This window comes from Canis lupus, chromosome 9 (genome assembly GCF_048164855.1).
Source record: "Canis lupus baileyi chromosome 9, mCanLup2.hap1, whole genome shotgun sequence".
Taxonomy (NCBI): Eukaryota; Metazoa; Chordata; class Mammalia; order Carnivora; family Canidae; genus Canis; species Canis lupus.
This window is the reverse complement of record NC_132846.1, coordinates 63,579,057-63,602,087: the sequence shown is the minus strand read 5'-3', so window position 1 is coordinate 63,602,087 and position 23,031 is coordinate 63,579,057. Positions and strand designations below refer to the sequence as shown.

The 23,031-nt window shown below is 54.1% G+C and overlaps 2 protein-coding genes across 7 annotated transcripts in view; both read left to right on the top strand.

Moving 5' to 3' along the window:
• CCDC88C (coiled-coil domain containing 88C) overlaps window positions 1-16,667 on the top strand; it is a 121,073-nt gene extending 104,406 nt beyond the window's left edge. For 4 of the 5 annotated variants that reach the window (XM_072839714.1, XM_072839710.1, XM_072839711.1 and 1 more), the window contains 5 exons: window positions 3,224-3,412; window positions 6,647-6,712; window positions 9,400-9,468; window positions 11,181-11,470; window positions 14,603-16,667. In XM_072839714.1, coding sequence (XP_072695815.1) covers window positions 3,224-3,412; window positions 6,647-6,712; window positions 9,400-9,468; window positions 11,181-11,470; window positions 14,603-15,589 — 1,601 coding nt within the window. In that variant the 3' untranslated portion in view covers window positions 15,590-16,667. The remainder of the gene's footprint in view (window positions 1-3,223; window positions 3,413-6,646; window positions 6,713-9,399; window positions 9,469-11,180; window positions 11,471-14,602) is intronic. The other variant, XM_072839712.1, reaches the window with a different exon arrangement.
• A 5,127-nt stretch (window positions 16,668-21,794) lies between these two features.
• Window positions 21,795-23,031, top strand: part of GPR68 (G protein-coupled receptor 68) — a 28,487-nt gene continuing 27,250 nt past the window's right edge. Inside the window, exon 1 of one of the 2 annotated variants that reach the window (XM_072839707.1) lies at window positions 21,795-21,880. The gene's annotated coding sequence lies outside the window, so the exon portion shown is untranslated. The remainder of the gene's footprint in view (window positions 21,881-23,031) is intronic. The other variant, XM_072839702.1, reaches the window with a different exon arrangement.

Here is a 23,031-nt window from a genome sequence, read left to right as displayed (position 1 = left end):
GAGGCTTGCCCAAGTGAAACACTTGCCAGAGTAATCAATGGTAGAGCTGCAAACCGCCCCTGCCCGCCACCCGCAGAGCCTGGGGTCCCTGAGTCGGCGGCTTGAGCGCTGGCCGCCAGGTGGTGCTGTGGAGGCAGAAATAAGCAATTACTGCTGTGTCCGCTCTAATCCTAAATCAGAAAAATGGTTAACCCAGCTCTGGTATTATAGGTCGAGTTCAGAAAGTTGTCAGAGCAGATGAGACTTGATTTTCAAGGCCACGATGGGTAAGATTGGAGTACAGGTTGCGTAGATCTTGAAGGGAATGGCTCTTGGTGTCGTGGGGTTTGAAGGTATAGAAACAGGTATTTTCATGATTTTCAGAGGTCATTTTAGATGAGAATTACCAACGAGTACTTCAGTAGACCGTCGTCTTGTGACATTGGGCCAGAAAAACATACCATTAGGGGTTTCCAGGGCCTTTGAACAGGAACCGGGAGCAGAGTGTGCACCAGGTCGTCCGGCGGGGCCTGTCATTAAAATGGATGAGTAAGGGAAGCCAAGTCCTAAATTAATAAACATCCTTACTTAATAATTTAACACACACCAAAATTGAAAAAATTTCAGCCATCGGCTCCCTGAGCGACACATAATTCTCCTCACGTGCCCAGTAACACATTGACACTAAGACGCCCCTGACTTAATCACGTTGAGTCAGAGCATAAATGATTCACTGAGTCCCGGTTCTGGGCTTGTCAAGGGTATTGCTCCCATCTTTCCTGGGTTGGACGGGACTCTGATCTCCTGTCTACATTTAGCTAATTTAGAATCGTTTGTTATTATTCATTTCATTTATTTGTTGTTTTGTTTTTTTTCCTTCCTCTCTTGGGTTATCCGGGGAATAACAATTTAGCAGCTCAGCGCAAAAAGAGTCCCTTTTTGAGAAGCAAAAGCAAGGACAAAGACAAGTCTCCAACGGCCCACCCGACTCTCTCTAAACGCCTGCGGTTCTGGTCCTCCTCTGACATCCCATCCTCTCCTAACGAGCCTGTCCCTTTTTCAGAAATTGGAGATTTCTAATCCTTTCCCTTTATCATACCATTTTCATCATGTCTCCTCCTTCATTTCTGAAATTCAAACAAACCAAAAAAACAAAAACAAAAACAAAAAAAGTACCTAAAGGCCTGATGACCTATAGTGGACCCCTCCTAGGACCTCCTGATCCTAATTTCAAGCCAAGTTTAAAGTAGCCTGCGTGGATTCTGATTTCAAAAGAGAAGATGAGTTGTCACACCCCTGGACCATTTCTCCAGCACAGCACAGTTGTAGGGGAGCCTCGGGACATCCATGCACAGGTCCTCGGGCCAGGATGTCCGTGCCAATCAGTAAGTGCAGTGGCCATGTGCTGCCTCCCCTCGCTCGCACCTGCAGGCTTATGTTGTGCCCGTGTGTAAAGCAGAACTGGTCGGTTGTCGCTTTGCTTCCTAAAATATACGGCCTCTGTCAAGTGAGGTGTTTTTTTTTTTGTTTTGTTTTGCTTTCTGTTTGGTTTTTTTTTTTAAGACTTATTTTTAAGCAGCTAAATTTAAAACCGCTGCCCTTTCCTCCTCCTCTGTCAGAGCACCAAGTTGTTGGCTTTTGCTGACAAGGCTATTTTTCAGACATGCTCTGTGTCCAGAAGGATGTATTGCTCCATTCAAGCATTTTGTATAATTGGATCGATGTTGCCGAGCCAGAGGTCAGCCCAGACGAAGTTTTATGACTGTGCGGTAGCTCTCTGACCTCTTGGACACAGAGGTGAATGCGATAGCGGACAGAAAGACCATCGTCACGTCCAGAACGGGGGGAGTGGAGTGCTGGTCGATAGAGGCCTTTAGCTACTGCGCTGTCTCCTGTCTGCTGTCCTTCTTGTGCCATCTTCCTGAGTCTTGCCACATCTTTCCATCACCTGTGTGATCGCTTATGTTTTCTCCCTTCAAGTGACTCACCGTTGCCACTTAAATTTATCTTAAATTAAAGGGAAAGATTATTACTCATGCTGTCGCTGGAAAACCAGTTACCACCATAAAAGCAAGGTAACCATATGAACAAATATCTGTTAAGCTGTTAAAGTTGGTCGATGTGGCACGGAGTCGATGTCACGCGCTTCACCTGAGGGACCCCAGTCCTCTGGGTCCCTGTGTCGCCAGCATGCCATCAGAATCGCCCCATTCTCTGCCATCCGTGCTAACTGTCGCTCCCCTCCACCTCCGCCCCCCGCCGTTTTAACCACACCTGTTGGATGCTTCTCCCTGCTCATCCCCCCAGACTTGAGTCTTGCTTCTCATCAAGGGTATCTTTCAGAATCCAAATTTTGCCTTGGTGTTTCAGGTTGTAAGATTTGGGCACTGAAAACTTCCCCAGTGAGTCCAGACGTGGCATGGCTAAGGCTGCCGGCGGGGTCGGTGTGGCGGGAGGGCACGCTCCGGTCCCTGGTGAGGGGTGCCTGGAGGGGGATGTGCTGCAAAACAGCACTGTCCTTGTGCCCTCGGGAGCTCCAGCTGCTCTCATGTTTGTCTTCCATCCACAGAGCCCATCCCTTGTCCTGCCACTAGGTAGTTGGAGGGTTTTTTGTTTGTTTTTTAAACATTTTTATATAGATTTTGTTAAACAAGGGTGTATGTTCCTGGTAGAAAGTGTAGTGATTTCAGAAGAGCACCAGATACAAGGTAAAAGTCACTCTTACAGAGACTAAGACTTCTTAAACAAATGATTGTTGGTGCCTCAATAAACTCCTCTCTCAAAGCCTAAGAGGGCCGTTGGCAGGATGCACGGATGTCCTGGACCTTTGGGGCTGTGGCTGCAGGCCTGGAGTGACCCAGGGCAGATGCCACCAGGGTCTTCTAAAATTGGGCATCTGAAAAAAAATAAATAAATAAAAAAATAAAAAATAAAAAAAAAAAATAAAATTGGGCATCTGAGTTACATTCGGCACTCTTACACCACAGGCGTGCCCCAAGCTCGTGCGTTGGCCTCCTGGCAACCGTGGGTTTGTCCTCTGGAGCTCTTGATCTTTTCCGAGGCTTTTGGGGCTCGCCCTCTGACCTGGCCTCTTGAGGCCTCGCTCACTGGCCTGCAGCCAGGGCCCTCCTGTTGAAACAGCGTCCCAGCTTCCATGCCTCCAGTCCCTGCACCCCAGTGCCCTTGCTTCAAGGCTTCGGTGCAGTAGCCCAGCCCCATTTCTCAATGTCCTTCTCTGCCCCAGGTCCTGGGGACCTAAAACCAAAGCAAGGGTCCCCGCACAGAGGCAGCCTTGACCGCACGGATGCCTCCGCTGACCCAGCCATGAAGCCCTGGCCCTTGGAGCTGAGCTCCCGGACCTGTTCGACCTCAGCCATCACTACGACCCCTTCCAGCTCCACCCCCCTCTCCCGGCACCCAGGCCGCACCAAAGGTGAGTTGTGGGTGCCTGCGGAATTAGAGGGCTACACACCCAGCGTCCTGCCTGGGAAGACCCCAGGCTCACAGAGCACTTAGGCTGTAGGCAGACTAGCTTTGTCATCATGTGGGCATAGCCCCTGCCTGTCAGCTGGGTGATGCAGGGCAGACAGCTGCCCCCTCTGGAGGCCCAATGCCCGGCAGCCCTCACCACCCTACTCAGGAGCTGCTGGCGCTAAGTAGCTCCGGAAGGGAGGTGAGCCGCAGTCTGGACTAGAAGCAGGAGTGTGGAGGCGTTTTCTCTAGGGAGGAAGCGTGACAGTGTTGGAACTGAGGGCTGCCCCATGGAGTGGGAGGCAGGGCTCTGGGTAGCTGAGAACAAGTGATTCGAGGAAGGTTTACAAACCGAACACCTCCCAGGGTGCCAGTGGCCATGGGTGCTCACACTGTTAGATGGGAGATTTCAACATCCTTCAAGCTGTATGAAAGCCTAGGAAATTCCCCTCCGAATGGCTCAGGTGGATCCTGTCAAGTGAAGCCGGGGGATGTTCAGGGATCCCTGGACCCCCGAGGGGAGCCTGTAACAGCAAGGACCCAACCCAGCGTGGGGCCGCAGAGTCGATGGGCGCTCCGCAGGGGTGGGAACTTTCTGTGCCTGTGGTTGATGGAGCCCAGGAGCCGTGAGGAGGTCGTCCCCGTGAGGCAAGACCAGGGTGCCGTAGAAGAGAACGGTTGAGAGAAAGGCACTTAGGTGTCTAAAATACACAGACAGAAGGGAAGATGAGGCTTAATGCTAAAAAATTAAGATGTTCTGTTAATAACTTAAGAACATGAAAATATCCGAATAATAATAATTTAGAAACATGAAAATATCTGAAGCAACTGCGTGGGAAGTGGGGCCTTGGGGGTGTTGGGAATTGGAGAGAACCAGGAGGGGTGATGGTTTTCATCATGCCACCAGCCACTTGACTCCTGGAACCTGGCTGTGTAGGGCGGAGGGTACTGGGCCCTGCCCTGAAGTACACTGGGTTAGCCGTGTGACCCCTGGGGACAAGTGGGGTGATGAGCACAGGGCTGCCTGGCGGTGCTTCTCCATGTCTGGCCAGGCCCTGGAAGCGGCAGTCACTTGCTGCTAGAGGTCAGCTGGGGGGGTGGGCAGTGGGGGAGGGGGGGTGCCACGTGCTGGCCGGGACAGGCACACCCTGGGCCCCCATTGTCGGCAGTCCCCCTTCCCACCCACCTCCCGGGCTGCGGGCACAGAAGCCTCCACCTCCCCTTGGACTTGCAGCGGACTGCATGGCTCCGGGTCCCATCCTTCAGACAGACCCACGGTCCGTGTCAGCCGAGACCCTATCCCTAAACCAGAGCCCAAGCCCAGGAACACCATGGCTGTTCCTATACCTGCGGAGCCCCCGGGAAGGTCAGTCACCACAGGAGCCCCCGGCCATGCGATTCCCTGCCAGCCTGTTCTCAGCTTCGGGGGGCACATAGCCAGCTTCAAGCAGAAGGAAACCCCCTTAGAATCAGCCATTTCTTTAAGCAAATCTAGTTCCTTTTATTTTACATGCTTTTTTTTTTTTTTTTAAGATTTTACTTATTTAATGGGTAACACACAAGCAGAGGGAACAGCAGAGAGAGGGAGAGGGAGACGCCGTCTCCACTGAGCAGGGAGCCCAACGTGGGACCCCGGGACCACGACCTGAGCTTAAGGCAGATGCGTAACCAACTGAGCCACCCAGGCGCCCCAAATCTAGTTCCTTTTAGAGCTGAATTTAATAAATGAGATCTGGGCCCTCAGAGTCGCCATTGCATTTAGACCCTTCCAGTAAAGGAAGATAAGGACACCTCTGTGTCCCTGGTTTGTGTCAATAGTTCCAATTCAGATTTAATGTTACAGAAATGTTTTTTTCTTCTTCGATGTCCTCTTTGGGTGTCCTTTCCTTACACGGAACTCTTGTCTCCCGAAACATTTTTTTCTTGAAACTGTGCATCAGGGTTTAAAACGCAGGTGTGCCCGAGCTGCCAGTAACGGTAAGTTCAGCAAGCAATGTTCTCTTTGCGGCTCTTTCAGTCCTTAGATTACATTTCACTAAGGACACTCTGACAGGTTTACATTCAAAATTCACTGCAGATAAATGTGTCTCTCTGTGCGATCCTGGTGACAGTTGAACACAGTAGGGTTTGTTTCCGTTTTCAGACCTTTTTCTTCTTAAATCACCCCCGTGTTTTTTTTTTTTTAAGATTTTATTTATTTATGAGAGATACAGAGAGAGAGAGAGAGAGAGGGGCAGGGACACAGGCAGAGGGAGAAGCAGGCTCCATGTAGGGAACATGATGCGGGACTCGATCCTGGGTCTCCAGGATCATGCCCTGGGCTGAAGGCAGACACTCAACTGCTGAGCCACCCAGGCATCCCACCCCCATGTTTTTTAACATGCAAAACAGATTTCAAAAATCGGAATTGTGGTGAAAATGTGTATGTACTCCATGTGGTGTAGATATCTTTCCCTGGATCCCTTCCAAAACCATTCCAAAACCACCCTGTACATGACCTTTATTCTTCGTTCCTTGCTTCTGCTCCCATTGTTTCTTCCTGCAAAAATAAGCAAAATAGGGGTGCCTCGGTGGCTCAGCTGGTTATGCATTTCATCTCTTGATCTTAGCTCAGGTCTTGATCCTCAGGGTCGTGAGTTCAAGCCCCACATCGGGCTCCACCCCAGCCATGGAGCCTCCTTAAACCAAAAACATAAGTAAATAAACAAAATATACACACCTTGTTTTTTTCCCCACCTAGCTGTGCCTCGTGGAGACTTTTCTCAGTCTTTTTACGTTTATGGCTGCATGGTAATGAAAATGGCCACATGGTGACTTTTTCGGCCACTGCATCCCTGGAGTTGATTGCTAGTAGGATTGCCATGTCAGAGGACAAATAAACATACGCTTTTCCTACATAAGAGTCTGTAGTTGGTTACAGTGTTCTAGGCGCCCCGTCTTAATTACCAGTGACCTAGGGGCACCCGAGGGGCTCTGCGGTAGAGCGTCTGCCTGCGGCTCAGGGCATGATCCCAGGGTCCTGGGATCGAGTCCCACATCAAGCTTCCGACAGGGAGCCTGCTTCTCCCTCTGCCTATGTCTCTGCCTCTCTCTGTGTGTGTCCCTCATGAATAAATAAATAAAATCTTTATTTTTTTTTAAATAAAATCTTTAAAAAAGAAAATAAAAATAACCAGTGACCTTCCTTCCTCCATAGGCTATAATTCAGATGACAGCCTCTGTGACCCATCCCTGGAGTTTGAGTTCAACCACAGGCAGTACGGTGAGTGCTCAGGCTTCAATGCCCTTGTGCCTGGTTTTCATCAACAGGACTTTTCTTCTGATCTCAGTCCTGTATGGAAGTCCAACATATGAAACAGGCAAAAGTGTGGTGGTTGTGTTGGAGTGGGGAGGGAGGGCCCACAGTCCCTCCAGGCTCCCTTCTGCCTTCCCCTGGGGCCTGGGCATGTGACTTCTGCTTGCATACCTCCACTGACGGGGAAGTCACCACCTCTGAAGTGTTCCACTTCTATTGGCGACAGCTTCCCCTGCTTTTAAGTGCCCCTCAGGTTTGTCAGGACATTCTGGTGACCCACACGGGGAGCAGTGAGTGTGGGGAGGTGTCTCACGGTTCTTACGTGAATTTTGGTGGTCCAGAGTTGTTCAGAATTGTATGTGGTCTTAGAAATGCTTAGAAGCAGTTGGTCCTCTGACTTAGATATATTGTGAGTTTCTGCAGAAAGAAAACTGCATTACACCAGCCTTCCCAAACATTAAAAGCTGCTTTGGATTTTTATAATTTTTGAAAATCAAAAATCCTAAAAGGGGGGGGAATAATTCTTAAAACTCAGAAAGTTCACAGTGAGCTCTGTTTACTTCTAATCAACGAGAAACATAGGTGCCAGCATTATCTCCTACCCTAGTCACTGTCTTTTTTTTTTTTTTTTAAGATTTCTTTTAGTGAGAGTACAAGTGGTGGGGGTGGAGGGGCAGAGGGGACAGGAGAGAATCCCAAGCATGCTCCCTACGGAGCACAGAGCCCAACTCAGGGCTTGAATTCATGGCCCTGAGATCACGACTTGAGCTGAAATCAAGAGTCGGATGTTTAACCAGCTGAGCCTCCCAGGTGCCCGCCCTACCCTAGTCATTGTTTTAAGCATCTTGTGATGCAGAAACCGGCATGCCGCTTCTGAGAAAATACAGAAGAGTTTAATGCACAGGGCCCTTGTGTGTGCACAGGGAGTGGAGGGTTAACACACCAAGGTGCTGGCTGCCGTGCTTTGTGAAGGCGCCTTGAGAGCCAGAGCGACGCTCCAGCAGCTCACCACTGAGGGGTTTTCTTCCTAAGTACTCTGATTCCTTGAGATTTTTTTTTAAGATTTTATTTATTTATTGGACAGAGAAAGCAAAAGAGCATAAGCACGGGGGAGCAAGAGGCAGAGGGAGAAGCGGGCTCTCCTCACAGAGCAGGGAGCCCAGCACGGGGCTGGATCCCAGGTGCCCTCCTTGAGCTTCTCTTATCAGGAAAAAGAAGGAAAAGCAGTAGCTAAATAAACAAAAGTGCATTGAGGGGTGGGGACCCCTGGGTGGCTCGGTCGGTGGAGCGTCCTCCTTCAGTTCAGGTCATGACCTCGGGGTCCTGGGATGGAGCCCCACATTGAGCTCCCTGATCATTGGGGAGTCTGCTTCTCCCTTTCCCTCTGCCCCTGGCTCGTGTTCTCCCCTCTCTCTCTCTCTCTCTCTCTCTCAAAATTATTTTAAAAAAGCATTTTAGGTCTTACTGATTTGTGTTAGTTTTCTTTTAATGAAACTTAATTCCTTTTTAAAGGGAGATGTGCGTTCTTTATGTCATTTTTTCCCTTCTCAAAGAGAGGACTGACTCTTCTTTTACACTTTTCTCAAACACCAAGTGTTTATTTGGCTCCTCCCCAAACCCCTTTTGCTATTAAGAGTTTTCCAGATGCCTGCTATTTGCGGAGCACACCAGCACTTGGGAACCAGGCGCCCTCTAGACCCAATCAGAAGAAAACTCTCCCCGGGGGAGGGTAAGCAGCGCACCTCCTAGCACATCTCCAGTTCCCCACACGGTTCCCCTCAACACCAGCTGCAGGCTGAGAGGGATGCAAGGATAACAGAAATGCAGTTCCCGTCCCCCAGGGGTTCATGGTCCAGCAGGACAGATGCTGGTGCGGAGCAGCAGGCTGGCAGGGCTCCTGGGAGAGTGGACCAGGAGAAGCAAGCCTGCAGACTTGAAGGGGCAGCCTGCAAGGGGTGGAGCACCCCTCCTGCAGCCGGGTTCCCCCTAAAACCTGAGAGCTGCCCCACGCAGACTCAGGCAGGGCTGGTTTCTCCAGCCCTTGTCACTATACTGGCCAATTTTTCGCTTGGGGGTGGATGTAGGTTTGAGACAGGTGATGCAAGGGGCTGGCAGACCACGAGCGACCGGGAAGAGCGAGCCCTCCGTCTCCTCTGAGGGTCCCAGCTCTCGTGCCTGTGCATCACTGAAGTGTGCAGGCACACTCCCCCTCGTGCACACATACACATGTAGATATGGCTGTTTCCTGGCTCCCACCCTCACCAGGTTGCATGTGTTCTAGAAAGCTCTGTGCAGTAATAGGAATGGACATTCCCACCTCAGCCTCAGTTGGCTTACTTTGAGCCGTCCTTGGTTTTGGTCTGCTTACTGTACTAGGGTTCAGTGTGAGGCTTCTTCTAAGTCCTAGCCCTGGACCCAGTAAAAACAATAGAGTCGCCTACTGGATGCTGTGCCTCGCATTCAAGTTGACAGAGCTTGAGCTCCTGATGGGAGAACAAGGAGAACCCCGAAATCCATCCTTTCTGAGGACATTTGCCTTAACATTGTTGGCACAGAGCAGCTTTGTTACGCAGCTTTTCTCAGATGGTGTGGTCCGAGGCATTCCCCCTCCCTCCACCCCCTGGCCGTTGAGGCTGAGTGTCGCTTCCTTTCAGTGTCCCGGCCAGACAGCTTGGAGACCAGTCGGAACGCGTCCAGCGACAGCTCACCTCTTAACCTCAAAGGTGGGTCAGCCTTGGCCTCCGTGCAGTTGTCGTTGTAGTAGGGTCTTTGGTTCTAGGCTCATGTCACTTTTGTGGTTAAAGCGGTAATCGTCACGGGCTCCACCACCGCATCACGCATTTGCAGTTCCAGCCTGCATCATGCAGTATCAGGTGCAGACCCAGGCGATTGAGTGAATCCCTTTACCCCCAGAGCCCAGCCAGGGCCTCTAGGCATGGCACCCTTGCTCCAGATCTGAGCTACTTGATCTTCAGAGTGGGAGTAGTAACCATAGTTCCATCCATGTTGGTCAGAGAGCACCGTCAGATAACTTTGATTCTTTTACATGTTTTGACCATATTTTAATAGCGCATAGTGTCTTCTGTCTTAGCAGACATTTCTGTGCATTTGAAAAGAATGTATATGTGGTCCCAAGACTAGAAACTTCGCAGATTTTTTTTTCTGCTAACATGCACATGACCAGCCCCTAGAAGAACCCTAGCATGTAACAGGCGCTGAGTAAATCTTTTTTTTTTTTAGTAAATCTTTAATAAATGAATAGATGATACCTAATGTGTGCAGGGCCTTATAGCAATTAATATTGGATAACAATTTAAATTTCACCAGAAGCTTACACTTCTTTCTGAAGTTGTTCTGTTTTTAAATGCCAGACTGAGAAAGGGATGGAGTGGGGAAGGAAGCCTCTTACACTGCTGGTGGGAATGCAAAGTGGTGCAGCCACTCTGGAAAACAGTGTGGAGCGTCCTTGAAAAGTTAAAAATAGAGCTACCCTGTGACCCAGCAATTGCACTACTGGGTATTTACCCCAAAGATACTGATGTAGTGACCCAAAGGGGCACCTATACCCCAATGTTTAAGTAGCAATGTCCACAATAGTCAAAAATATGGAAGAAGCCCAGATGTCCATCGACAGATGATGGAGTAAGGACGTGGTCTATATATACAGTGGAATATTACTTAGCCTTCAAAAAATGGAGTCTTGCTATTTGCAACCATGTGGATGGAACTAGAGGGTATTATGCCCGCAAAGTAAGAGAAAGACAAATACCATATGATTTCTCTTGTGGACTTTAAGAAACAAAACAGAGGAGCAGAGAGGCAGGGAGGGAAAAAAATAAAACAGATGAAACTAGAGGGAAACAAACCATGAGAGACTCTTAACTCTAGGAAACAAGCTGAGGGTCGCTGGGAGGTGGGGGAGGTGGGGGATGGGGTCACTGGGTGACAGGCATGAAGGATGGCACGTGATGGGATGAGCCCTGGGTGTTGTGTGCAGCCGATGCATCACTAGGCTGTACCCCTGAAACTAGAAATATACGATATGCTCATTGAATTTAAATAAAAATAAACGAATGAACGAAAGCATGTATGCTTGCAAAACTGAAATCCTAAAGCTCTCCCCCAAAAAAGTGCTTTTTAAAGTAGGCTCCACACTCAATGTGGAGCCCAGTGCAGAGCTTGACCTCATGGCCCTGAGATCAAGACCTGAGCTGAGCCCAAGATCAAGAGTCAGGTGCCTAACTGACTAGACCCCCTGAGCGCCCCTTTCCAAAGTGTTCTTCACACCAGAATCCCCACCAGGTTCTCGGGCAGGGTTCTCTCTCTTCTTGCTGAACCCAAGGAGCACAGAGCCCCCTGGAGGCAGATGAGCCGAGGAGGGAGACTCAGGTGTGCTCCTCTGTTTCTCCCCCACCCCCACCCCTGTGCCCCCCAGGTTCCTCCGACCAGCTCCACGGCAGGTCCGAGAGCTTCAGCAGCGAAGACCTGATCCCCAGCAGGGACACGGCCACTCTGCCACGGGATGCCAGCACCCAGGGGCGCAGTGCCCCCGGCCGCCACGAGTACCCTCCACCCCGGAACGGGCCTCTCCCCCAGGACAGTGTCCAGAAGAGAGGCACAGCCCAGCTTCACGCGGGGGCCCGGCACTGCTCCGCCTCCCCGAGCAGTGAGATGGTCACCCTGGAAGAGTTCCTGGAGGAGAGCAACCGGAGCTCCCCGACCCCTGTGAGTGGCCCAGAGCTCGGACACAGCATCCCTCTCTTCCCCCGCCGCCTCCCCGCTTTGGGGCTGGGGGCAGAGACCCTGGCAGCAAAGTCACAGAAAGGGACGGGGCAGCAGTGGCCTGGCCTGGGGGTAGGGGAGGATCCCCACTAGCCTGCTGGCAGCCAGCCCCCGACCCCAGGGCCAGTGGGCGCCGTCTGTGAGGTGAGCAGGTAGGAGGTTGCCGCCAGCATGGAGGGGGGGATGGTGTGTGGCCACCCTGGGGAGCTTCTCAAGGTCCAGCCGGCATCCCACTTGGCAGCATCAGGGTCTCACGGTGGCCCTTGGGGTGGAGCCCTGAGTACTGCTTACCCTAAGCCTTCACCTGCAGGCTCGGCAAACTCTGTAAAGGGGCAGTATGTTTTAGGGCTTCCGGGCCCCATGTTCTCCTACAGCTGCTCAGCGCTGCCGTTTCAGGAAGAACAGCCTGAGCCCACCTGGCAATGAACGGGCATGGCTGCGTGCTGACAAAACTTCGCTAACGGACGTTGACCTGTGAATTTTATATAATTTTCGTGTGGCCCGTAATGCTCTTTAAAAAAAAAATTCCAGCTATTTAAAAATGTAAAGACTTTTCTGAGTTCCTAGGCCATACAGAGGATATGGCAACCCGAGACTGAGCCCCAGCTATGGTTGGCTGATCTGTGCTCTGCAGCTGCAGCCCAGATGTCACGGACATTCAGATTTCCTCCTCTAACCCCTCCCAGGGCTCAGGGCAGCTCTTCCTGAGCTGTGTGTATCTTTTACACACTCCACCTGGCTTCAGTCTTGTGAGCAGTTGGGCGGCCGGACAGATAACTGGGCTATCTCGCAATGGAGATCTTTCAAGGATTTTTAATGCTTCCCATGCCTCCATGGTATTCCGCTTAAATAAACAGTGGAACTTTCTTTAGCTCCTCTGTAGTAGGCCAGGGTGGAACCCACAGTCTTGCTCGGTGGGTATTTACTGAGCACCTACTCTGTGCTCTGCAGCATGCACAGGGTCAGCTCTCCAAAAGCAAAGCAAACCACTTAACTGGCAAATTTTTGCCACATACTTGCTAGTGCTGAGTCTTATGGTCGGCCCTGAAAGGAAATTGAAGAACATGGTCCCTGCTCGCCCCCCCCCCCCCATTCTGTTCCTGTCTGGCAAGCACTTACTCTATGCACCAGGAGTTGGAGAAACCCAGCAGAAGCCCTGCTGCTCTCGGGAGGTTTGCCACTCAGTGATTTGCACGCAGGCTTAGCCGGTGGCACTTGCTGGGTATGATGGGGGGGGGCTCCCTGAGGGCCTGCATCCATACAGGGTTTCCAGATGATGCTCTGGCTGTTGGCGTGCGTCTAGGCATCCCACAGGTAGCCCTGATGTGGTGGAAAAAATGAGGATGGCCCAGAAAGCAGGGAAACCTGAGATTGGAAGGCTTTCCTTCTTGACCCTTTTCTGTGTACCTGTCACAGTGAGTTTCCTTTCCCTTTGCAGCTCTCAGGGGACCCTGCTCAGCTCAGACATGTCCCTGGTAGTCACCCTTCCTTACTTATGCCCCATATCAGCAACCATCCCTTCTCAGCCTAAACAAGCCCAGAAGGATCTATGGCTGTTCATGCTAGGAGCTGATGTGTGTGTGGCCCTGGAGCACCACCTGCACCTCTCAGCCTGCCATCCCCAGGCACCTGACCCCTCCCCTGAGCAGCCCCAGGGAAGGTACAGCATGCCCCACCTGTGCCTGCACTCCCTGAGGGAACAGGGTGTCTCAGGATGGGCTTGCTGGGTGGCCACATGGGGCTGCATATCAAAGAATTAAGAATGTCCATCAGGGAGCTGGGTGGTACAGGCCGCAGCTCCAGTCAGACAGCCGTGGGTGAGCTGTGGAAGCCCCGAGGCTTCAGCTTCCTTACCTGTTAAAGGTTGTTCTAGGCCAACCTCAACCTCGCGAGGCCTGCTTTGAAAACTAAGGGAGGTGTTAGCTTTTTGGTGGTTATGCAGTGCCTGGCATGCAGGAAGCTGTCCGTGTTGATGACCACAGCCTCGCTGCTCCCTCAACCGGAATCTGTGGCTTCAAATAGCCTAAAATGGCAGACTGTGTCTCTGTCAGGTTGAACATCCAGATGCTTCCGTGGACCAGGAGTTGTGGGCAGGTGCAGGTGGTTTCTGAGCTCTGCTGCCCCCACGACAGGTCACATCACCTGCCATGGGAACATATTTCCCTTCCTGGTTTTGCAGCATCCATGAGCCTAAGGAGGAACCACCACTTGGCTCCTCCAGGCTGAGGTCCTGACAGAGGCCAAGGTGACCAAGCGGCGTCCCCTGCCTTGGCCTCGGCAGCTGTTTGCCTGCAGGGTGGTGATGGAGGACTCAGCCTCACTGGTCAGGGGAAGCCCAGCAGGGTGGTGACTTGAGGGGAGCAGCCTGGCAGCTGGACTGTCCCATGCACTTCTTTCCTCCCCTCTGCCCTCCACTTCCCACCTCGGGAGTCGGCCTTTGTGGACCTCACTCCCTGACCCCCACCCCCACCCCGCCTGCCTCTCGCAGACAGAGAATGGTCCAAGTGGCAGTGAGGGCCCTGGCAGGCCACTGTGCCCCCGCAGTCCCACATGCCCGCCAGCCGGTCCCTGAGCCGGGCCTTCAGCCTGGCCTCCACCGACCTTCTCTGGGCCAGCTTCTGTTGTTCCCCCTCCCCTGTGGCCTGGACAGAGCCTTGAGTGTGCACGAGTGCACTGGGCTGACTGGGGGGAGAAGGTCTGGTGCCACCAGTAGCTTCCTCCTCCCGCCCTGCCAGGTGAGAGGGTGAGAACAGATGGGGGCCGGGGAGGCAGGCCTTCCGCCCCGACCTCTCCATAGACTGGGGGAGCTCTGAGGGACGTCCTCTCCCTGTCTGCTGTATCCAGGTCTGCAGAGTTAGGCGGCTGCCACATGGCACCTGGGGTCCCCCACCGGTGACCCACATACCTGACCAGGGGTGCATGGTGGGGTAGCATTATACATGGACGAGGCCAAGCAGGAGCAGGAAACCGCAGTTCGGCCAGCTGCACAGCCCAGCGGCCGTCCAGGGGGGTGCAGGCTGCCCCAGCACCGCCTGGCTCTCACACCACCTCTCGCCCCTTCTCCCTTCCCTGTAGGACACTCCCAGTTGCCGGGATGACCTGCTAAGTGACTACTTCCGAAAGGCCAGCGACCTCCCGGCCATTGGAGGCCAGCCAGGACCCCCTGCCAGGAAAGAAGGGGCCAAGATGCCCACCAGCTTTGTGAGCCCTACCGTCAAGATGGCCAGCAGCACCTCCGAGGGGAAGCTGCTGAAGCCCGGGCAGTATGTGAAGCCAAACTTCAGACCTGCCGAGGCCGAGGTCCTGCCCGGTGTCCCCCCGAGACAGGCCCAGCCCCCCCAGAGCCTGTCCCTGGGCCGACCCCGGCAGGCCACCGTGCCCCCGCCGTCCCACACGCCCGCCAGCCGGTCCCTGAGCCGGGCCTTCAGCCTGGCCTCCGCCGACCTTCTCCGGGCCAGCGGGCCAGAGGCTTGCAAACAGGAGGCCCCTCAGAAGCCGGGGAGTCCCGACCCCTCAGGGGGCAGAGAACCCGGCAGCCACGCCCTGCAAGGCCCCACCGCCCCCAGCTCCCACTGCCTGGCCCGGGAGCGGACCCCACTTGTGGGAAAGACCGGAAGCCCCGGTCAGGGCTCGGCCCCCCGCAGCCGGGCCCCGGACGTGAGGCGCTTCTCCCTGGCTCCCCCGAAGGAGGAGAGGCTGGCCCCGCTGCCGCCGTCCGCCACGGCCCCGGCCATCGCCGCCGTGGGGGGCAGTTCCTGTGGCAGTGGTGCCGCGGCCCCGGCCGCCAGGACCAAACCCCCGACGCCCCCCAACCCGGCGGAGGTGGCCGCCATCACCGCGGTCCGGGGCGTGCTCGGCCTCTCAGAGGGGGACGGGGCCCCAAGGCAAGGCCACGGCGCGGGGCTCCCCGCGAAGAGCCCGGGGAGGTCTCCTGACCCTGCTCCCCGCGCCGGCCGGGCCCCGGAGGACTCGAGTCGCGGGAGCAGCCTGAAGAGCACGCCGGCGTCCCCCGAGCCTGGAGGGGACCAGCAGACGGTGTGGTACGAGTACGGCTGCGTGTGACTCGTGACTCGTCTGGGCCCGTGGCGCCCGAACCTTAAAACTACTGACTCACCTTGCAATGACGATGGCCTTTTCTTCTGTCTGCCTGTGGTGTCGGGAAAGGGTTTGAGGATGAGGACGGGCTCCTGGGCCCCTCTCCTGCTCGTTTTGTTGATGGAAACACTGTGCCAAGCCCTAAGAGGATGTCGCCCCCGGGTGTGTGCGCGCGTGCTCTATCTGTAGCCTCCAGCAACTGCTATCTTTTGAACAATCCACTTCAGCTTCGGGACACTCAGAACACAGTGACCAAACCGACTACAAAGTAGACACTATTGAGCACGTCCCTGTAGAACACTCATTTGCAACTTGTCAACCTCTCTTAAAGCACGCACGTGCATGTGTGCGCGCACGCTTTTGTGCAAACACACATTCACATAGCCAAGCCCTAGTGGCTCTGGAAACTCCATACCCTTTTCCTAAAAGCCATTTGATCCTAAGAGAAGTCCAGACTGGCCAAACTACAAATAGCTCAAGGACCTCAGGTCGACCCAGAATTAGGGTTGCTGCTGAAAACCAGGAGCGTTGCCACGCCGTTCCTGGGGTCCCAAGCAATTCCCTTTCACCCCAAGGCCAAGGACGCCTTCCAGGCAGGTGGCTGGTGGCCTCGGTCTTTGGCCACATGGACACCTGCCCTCCCTGGCACACTTTTCTACAAACACTGGATGTGCTGGGTCTAGGGGCCGGGGCAGAGAGAGGCGCCTGCCCCAGCCCTCTCCCAGCAAGTGTACATAGTGTACAGAGGGGAGGTGTGCAGGAGGGGGTGCACGCCTGGTTCGTAATGTGCACCTTCCCTGATCTCAGATGTTGATTTATTATTTCTGAATAACTTCTTGTGGTAGAAACCAAATTTCTTTTAATATATTACATATATATGTACACGCTCCTGTGAAATACGTGTACGTCGAGGGGGAATCTATTTATGTTCCATTGGGAGTCTTTTCGATCAGGAATCTCACCTGCTGCTTTGTGTATTTGGTTGGGTTCCTGACACGTTTTGTCTTTCTGTTTAGTAAAGGTGCTCTTTCTGGGATGTACTAAACCTGGTGATTTTTTTTTAAGATTATTTTTTCTTTTGGTTTCATATACTGAGAAAGAAATGGGACTATTAACAAGATCGGTGGTAGGTGTGCTTTGGGTTGTGTATTAATAGCCATTCACTCTGGAACACAAGGACAGGATTGTAATAAAATGAAAAGGCATAGAATCGAGTCCTGGTTTTTCTCACTGGCCGGTGCTGGCGGCATTGGACTGGCTGTCAGGGGCTCTCCAGGCGCCCTCCCGGCCATCGAAAGCCACAGCGCCCTTTGCTACCAGGTCAGAGGAGACAAAGCAAGGTTTCTGTGCTTACCAGACAACAGCTTTTTCCCAGACTTGGTTTATTTTCGATTAGTAAGAGTTGGGTCCCATTTTGATGTGGGATTCATCTCATGACGGAATCTCAGCTCCCGCCAGTCCTCTGGGTTTTCCCAAGGCTGCTCAGCTAGGAAGGGCCAAATCTGGAATTTAGATCTTTAAGACCTCAGCTCAGAGGCTTGAGTCAGACGGAGGGAGGCCGGCTGTACATACCCACACGGGACAAGATTTTCCTTCAAGTGGTTTTTTTTCTACTTGCTCCCTCAGTGTCTCCTTCCTCCCTCACCAACCTGTAAGAGCCCCACTCCTGGCCCTTCACTGGCCCTTTCCAAAGCTCTGCGGTCTGTGGCACATGACCGCTCAGCGGGAGAAACCACCCACAACACCTGGGCCAAACTGAGCAGTGGCCACCTCGTGCCTTCCTCCTGTGCGGCCTTGGCAGGATTTGACACCTGCCCAGTTACACCTTGAACTTTGTCTAGGATTCTCTGCCCTCTGGAACATCTCTGCAGCTCACACTTGCCAGCTCTTCAGGCTTTCTGTAGACTCATTGAAAGCTAAGGTGTGGATTACGATTCAGTCATCAAAAAAAATGAAATCTTACCATTTGCAACAACATGGATAGAACTAGGTGTGATGCTAAGTGAAATAAGAGAAAGACATGATTTCACTCAGGTGGAATTTAAGAAAATAAGGGAGGGGAAATAAAGCAAGATGGATCAAAGGGGGAGACAAACCATGAGACTCCTAACTCTAGGAAACACTGAGGGTCACTGGAGGGGAGGGGGGGGTGGAGGAGAGTGGGGGGATGGGCATGAAGCAGGGCACATGATGGGATGAGCACTGGGTGTTCTATACAACCGATGAATCACTGAATCACCTCTGAATCACTGAATCACCTCTGAAATTAATACACTATATTAATTACTTGAGTGTAAAGAAAGCTGAGGTGCTAGGTCCTAGAGGCTTCCCCTTCCACGCACCCCCTAGGGTTAGCTGAGTACTGACCACTCCCAAGGTTGAGGCCTGAGGTTGCACTTGCTGCCTGATGCCCCCGCCTGGGCCTGTAGGCCTCAACTCCTCTGCCTGGCCACCCTCCCCCATCCCCACCCCCACCCCTCTAGCTCCCCTAGCTCATCCAACCATAAGCAGTCCTACAATCACAAAAACCGGAAGCCTGTGATGCAGGTTTGGCTCTTCCTCTCCCTGCACCCTACACGTTATAAGTCACATCCTGGACTGAGAATGTGTCTGGAATTTACGTGCGTGCACTTGCGCGCATACACACACACACACACACACACACACACACACACACACACATGCCGCCCATTATCCTAGTCAGCCATTCTCAGCCAGCTGTTCTCATCCCAGGTCTCACACACACCTGGCCCTGGGGTTGGCCACAGCTTGCCAAATTGGCTGCCTGCCTCAGACAACGTCACCTTCATGGCACCTCTCCGGGCATTCACCCCGGATGACCTTTCACTTTGAACCATTCCCCCATCTGCCTACCTCCACACTCGCGGCACCCATCCTTTTGCACTCTGTCCTCTCTACATGGCTCACTTTGAGGTGCACCCAGCCCTCTGATCACTCCCTCCTCTCACCCTGGACAAGCTCATACACATCCTCCACATCCACGATTTTAATTACAATCTGTTCCCAGAAGGCTCCAGAAATCTCCAGCCCCAGACTCTCCTTGGAACCTCCAGAGCTGACCTGTGTTTCCAGCTTGGATGTCCCAATAACACCTCCAACTCTGAACACTCACCATCCTCCCTCCACCAAAGCCTCTCTGTATCCCCCATCTTGTCCTACCTGTCCCCTTATATCTAGACAATATTCGATGTTGCTTTCCTGTATCTTATCCATGACTTCGCCAGCTGGTTCCAGTTTGGACACCTCACTGACATTCACAGCCAACCCCAGGCTCTGGTCCCCCCCTGGGCAGTACCACAGGGTCCTGCTGCTGAGCAGGGCATCCCAGATCATGCCCCTCCTGAGCTCCAGGCCTGCTCTGCACTGGCCTGGGAGATGTGTGACCTGGTGTCTGGGAGGAAGCAACCGATAGCTGGTATTCTTGCCCGTAGCTCAGGGGTGAGGTCTGCCTGGCCTGGAAAGAGACCTGGGATCATCTCTGGGTCAAGAGGGGCTCACCCCGGGTAGAGCACTGAAGTGGGAAAATGAGAAAGCATAGGACAAATCCTGTGAAGCATCCAGCCAGGGTTAAATATCCAGCCAAATGTTTATCCGTCAACTGGAGAAGGGGAGAGCACGCATGTATATATAGACACACACACACACACACACACACACGTATACATATATGAAAAGTTTGGTGGGCAGCCCTGGTGGCTCAGAGGTTTAGCGCTGCCTTCAGCCCAGGGTGTGATCCTGGGGCCCCAGGATCGAGTCCCACATCGGGCTCCCTGCATGGAGCCTGCTTTTCCCCCTGCCCGTGTCTCTGCCTCTCTCACTCTGTGTCTCTCATGAATAAATAAAATACTTTTTTTAAAAAATGAAAAATTTGGCTGATACAAGATATGTAACAAAATTTACAAATAATAAAATATGTAATACGTTTTGCTGCAAAATCCATACAGCCAATTGCTTCTCTTAGAAAGCTCTCGGTGATTTTTGCCAAACTTGCGTACTGATAGCCCACATATGCTTGCAAGCCGTGGGTGAGTGTGGCTCCGGCGGGAATGCTGGTTCATATCTCCATTTACGTTAACCCGTAAGATGAAAGTGAGACAGGCTAAAGATGCATGTCACAACGTCACTCCTTTGTGCATGACCGGGTGACTGCTGGGTCACGTAGTTCTGAAGGCAGGACGAGCAAACTTCCTCAGTTCCAGCCACACATGTCGTGACCGCTAAAGACCCTCACACCTGCCATAATACGCGCGCAATGCACACGTTTAAGTTTAATCCATACTCTTTTTTTAAAAAAATTTATTTATTTATTCATGATAGAGAGAGAGAGAGAGAGAGAGAGAGGCAGAGACGCAGGCAGAGGGAGAAGCAGGCTCCATGCCGGGAGCCCGACGCAGGACTCGATCCCGGGACTCCAGGATCGTGCCCTGGGCCAAAGGCGGGTGCCAAAACGCCGAGCCACCCAGGGATCCCTTAATCCACTCTTAATGCTTTCTCCGTCTTTTCTTATGTCCAGATACAAGACACTGAAGAAAACACAGCAGAGGCGCCCAGGTGGCTCATCAGCTAAGAGCCTGCCTTCGGCTCAGGTCATGATCCTGGGGTCAGGCTCCCTGCTCAGCGGGGAGCCTGCTTCTCCCTCTGCCTGCTGTGTGGTCTCTCTCCGTCTCTCACATAAAGAAATAAAATCTTAAAAAAAGAAAACATACACCAAGCCTTGATTGATGATGTTTGCCAATTTCTGTGGCGTAAATGCTCTTGCCGGGTGGATTCCAAGCTGCCGACGGTGTCAGGAAGCAGGGAGGTGGGAAGGGATGTGCAGTAGCACCTGTCACACGCACACACACACACACACCCCATAGAGTGGGTGTAAATAGCCTCAAGGGTATAGGAAACAGTGAAATAATTAAGAAGTGGCAAGTTTTATGTATTGATTGCCTTTGCTTTTAATGTCCAGTAATCAGTCACAGGTTTACATAAGTCAGGCTTTTTTTTTAGGATTTATTTATTTATTTATTTATTTATTCATGATAGAGAGGCAGAGACGCAGGCAGAGGGAGAAGCAGGCTCCATGCTGGGAGCCCGACGTAGGACTCGATCCCCGGACTCCAGGATAGTGCCCTGGGCCAAAGGCAGGCGCTAAACCGCTGAGCCACCCAGGGATCCCCCCATAAGTCAGGTTTTTTTTTTAAATTTTTATTTATTTATGATAGTCACACACAGAGAGAGAGAGAGAGAGGCAGAGACACAGGCAGAGAGAGAAGCAGGCTCCATGCAGGGAGCCCGACGTGGGACTCGATCCCGGGTCTCCAGGATCGCGCCCTGGGCCAAAGGCAGGCGCTAAGCCGCTGTGCCACCCAGGGATCCCCCGTAAGTCAGGTTTTAATGATGACTGCAGAACGCCTGGCTTGCCACATCCCTGCGCAGCCCCGGAAGCACCCCGTTTCAGGGATGGGTTTACAAAGCAGAGACAGAACAACTGAGAAGTGACCAAAGGAGGAGGGGGAACCTGGGAAGCGCTGATCACCTGCCCCAGTGTGGGTGCCTGTGACTGTGCTCCTAGGTGAGGGAGGAGGCTGGAAACTGCCCCTGGGGCCCGCTCTCCGCCGGCCCATCCCTCCTCGTGCCACTGCAGGAGGCAGAGGGCAAGAGTGGCCAGGACAGCCCATCACCTCCGCCCCTGGAAGGTGGGGCGCTGAGCAACAGGAGGTCAGGCAGGTGGGGGGCCGGGGGATGTGACGGGACTCAGAGCCGCCCTCCCCTTTCCAAGCTCTGGCTTTTTGGCCCAGCCTCCTGAGGTGAAGTTTAGGGGGGAGGTCACAGGGCCCGGGCAGACGCAAAACGCCAGCCACCTGCCCCCCACCCAATCCCCTCTCCCAGGGGACCCCCAACCAAGGGCAGAGAGGAACCTCTGGGCCGCGCGGTGCTCCCCCCAGGAGCACAATGGCTCTGGGGCACAGCTTCTGGAAGCCGCCCCTCCCCGCGCCCCTGGAGCCCCCACCATCACCCCCTCCACCCTCCACCCTCCACCCTCCACCCCTACCCCCTCCCAGACGCCCAGCTGGAGCAGGTGCGCAGGGCCCGCGCCACGCCCCCCGCCCCTCACCCCTGCGCTCCGGGTCCCGCCCCTGCGCGGTTCCCACCCCCGGGATCCCGGCCTCCGGCTCGCCCCCGCCGCCGCCCCCGCGCTCCCGCTCGGCTCGGCCGCCGCCCGGCCTCCTGCGCCCCGGCCCGGGAGAGGTGAGTGCGCGGGGGCAGCGGGGCCTTGCGGGCGGGGACACGGCGGCGGGCGGCCCAGGGGACCCCTGACCTTCAGCCGGGCCGGCCCCCCGACCTCTCCTGCGGCGGAAAATTCAAAATCCAGTCCGGGATTAAGGCCTCGGGGGAGCGCAGGCGGAGAAGCGCGGGCAAGTAGGTCCCTGTCGTTCCGCGGTCACAGGGATGGTGCCCGGGGCCCCAGGGACCCCCCCGGAGCGTGGGGCACCAGGGTGCCGTTGGGGGGCGCAGCAGGCCAGGGGGCTGCCCCGCCCGGGGCCCCGCGGTGGCCGCGATCGCCGAGATCCTACAGCATCCAGGTCCCCGGGGGACGTGCCCGACCCTGCGGCACCGCCGCTGAGGCCCGGAGAAGAGCCCTGGGGACCGGAGTCCAAGGACCAGGTCCGGGCTGGAGACCTTCCTGGGGGTGGGGGGGGCGCCCCCGGCTCCGCCCCCCCATCCCTACCACTCAGCGCGCGGCCCCTCCGGGCTGGAGCCCCACATGGGGGCGCTGGCCCCGCTCTTGCATCACACCCCAGCAGGAGTAGCTGCCTCTCCTTCTGCCCTAAATCATCAGAATCCAGGGGGCGCCCCACCCCCGGGGCGCCCCCCCCCCCAGCAACATGTCCCGGCACTGCCGGGAAATTCTTCAGCCTCCACCATGGACGCGCAGGACCCGGTCTGTATCCACAGCGCCACATACACCAGTCCCCCGGAGGATCCCCAGCAGGCCTCCTCGGTTCCCTGCAGGTTTCAGTTTAGAAGTCACCTCTTCCAGGAAGGCTGCCCTGACTGCCTCCTCTTGATCAGGTTCTCTGGCAGCTCGGCTCCTGCAGGGTGGCCCTCCCCACCCATCCTCCTCCACTCATGGCTCTTATCAGGGTATGCTCATGGCTTTCCCTCCTAGGTCACTTTCAAAAACTCAGCCATCCAAGTTCCATTTTATTACATACATAACGTTTCTCTTGACTATTTTTACTTTGGATTATTGGGGAACCTCTAGTCAGGGAACAGAAACTTGAAACTTAATGTCTTGGGACCACTATGGTCAGATCTCCCCCTGGACTGCCCCACAGCTCCCGGGCAGAGTCCATCAAATTTTTGGTCCCTTGGGTACAAGCCCTGATACCCCAGAG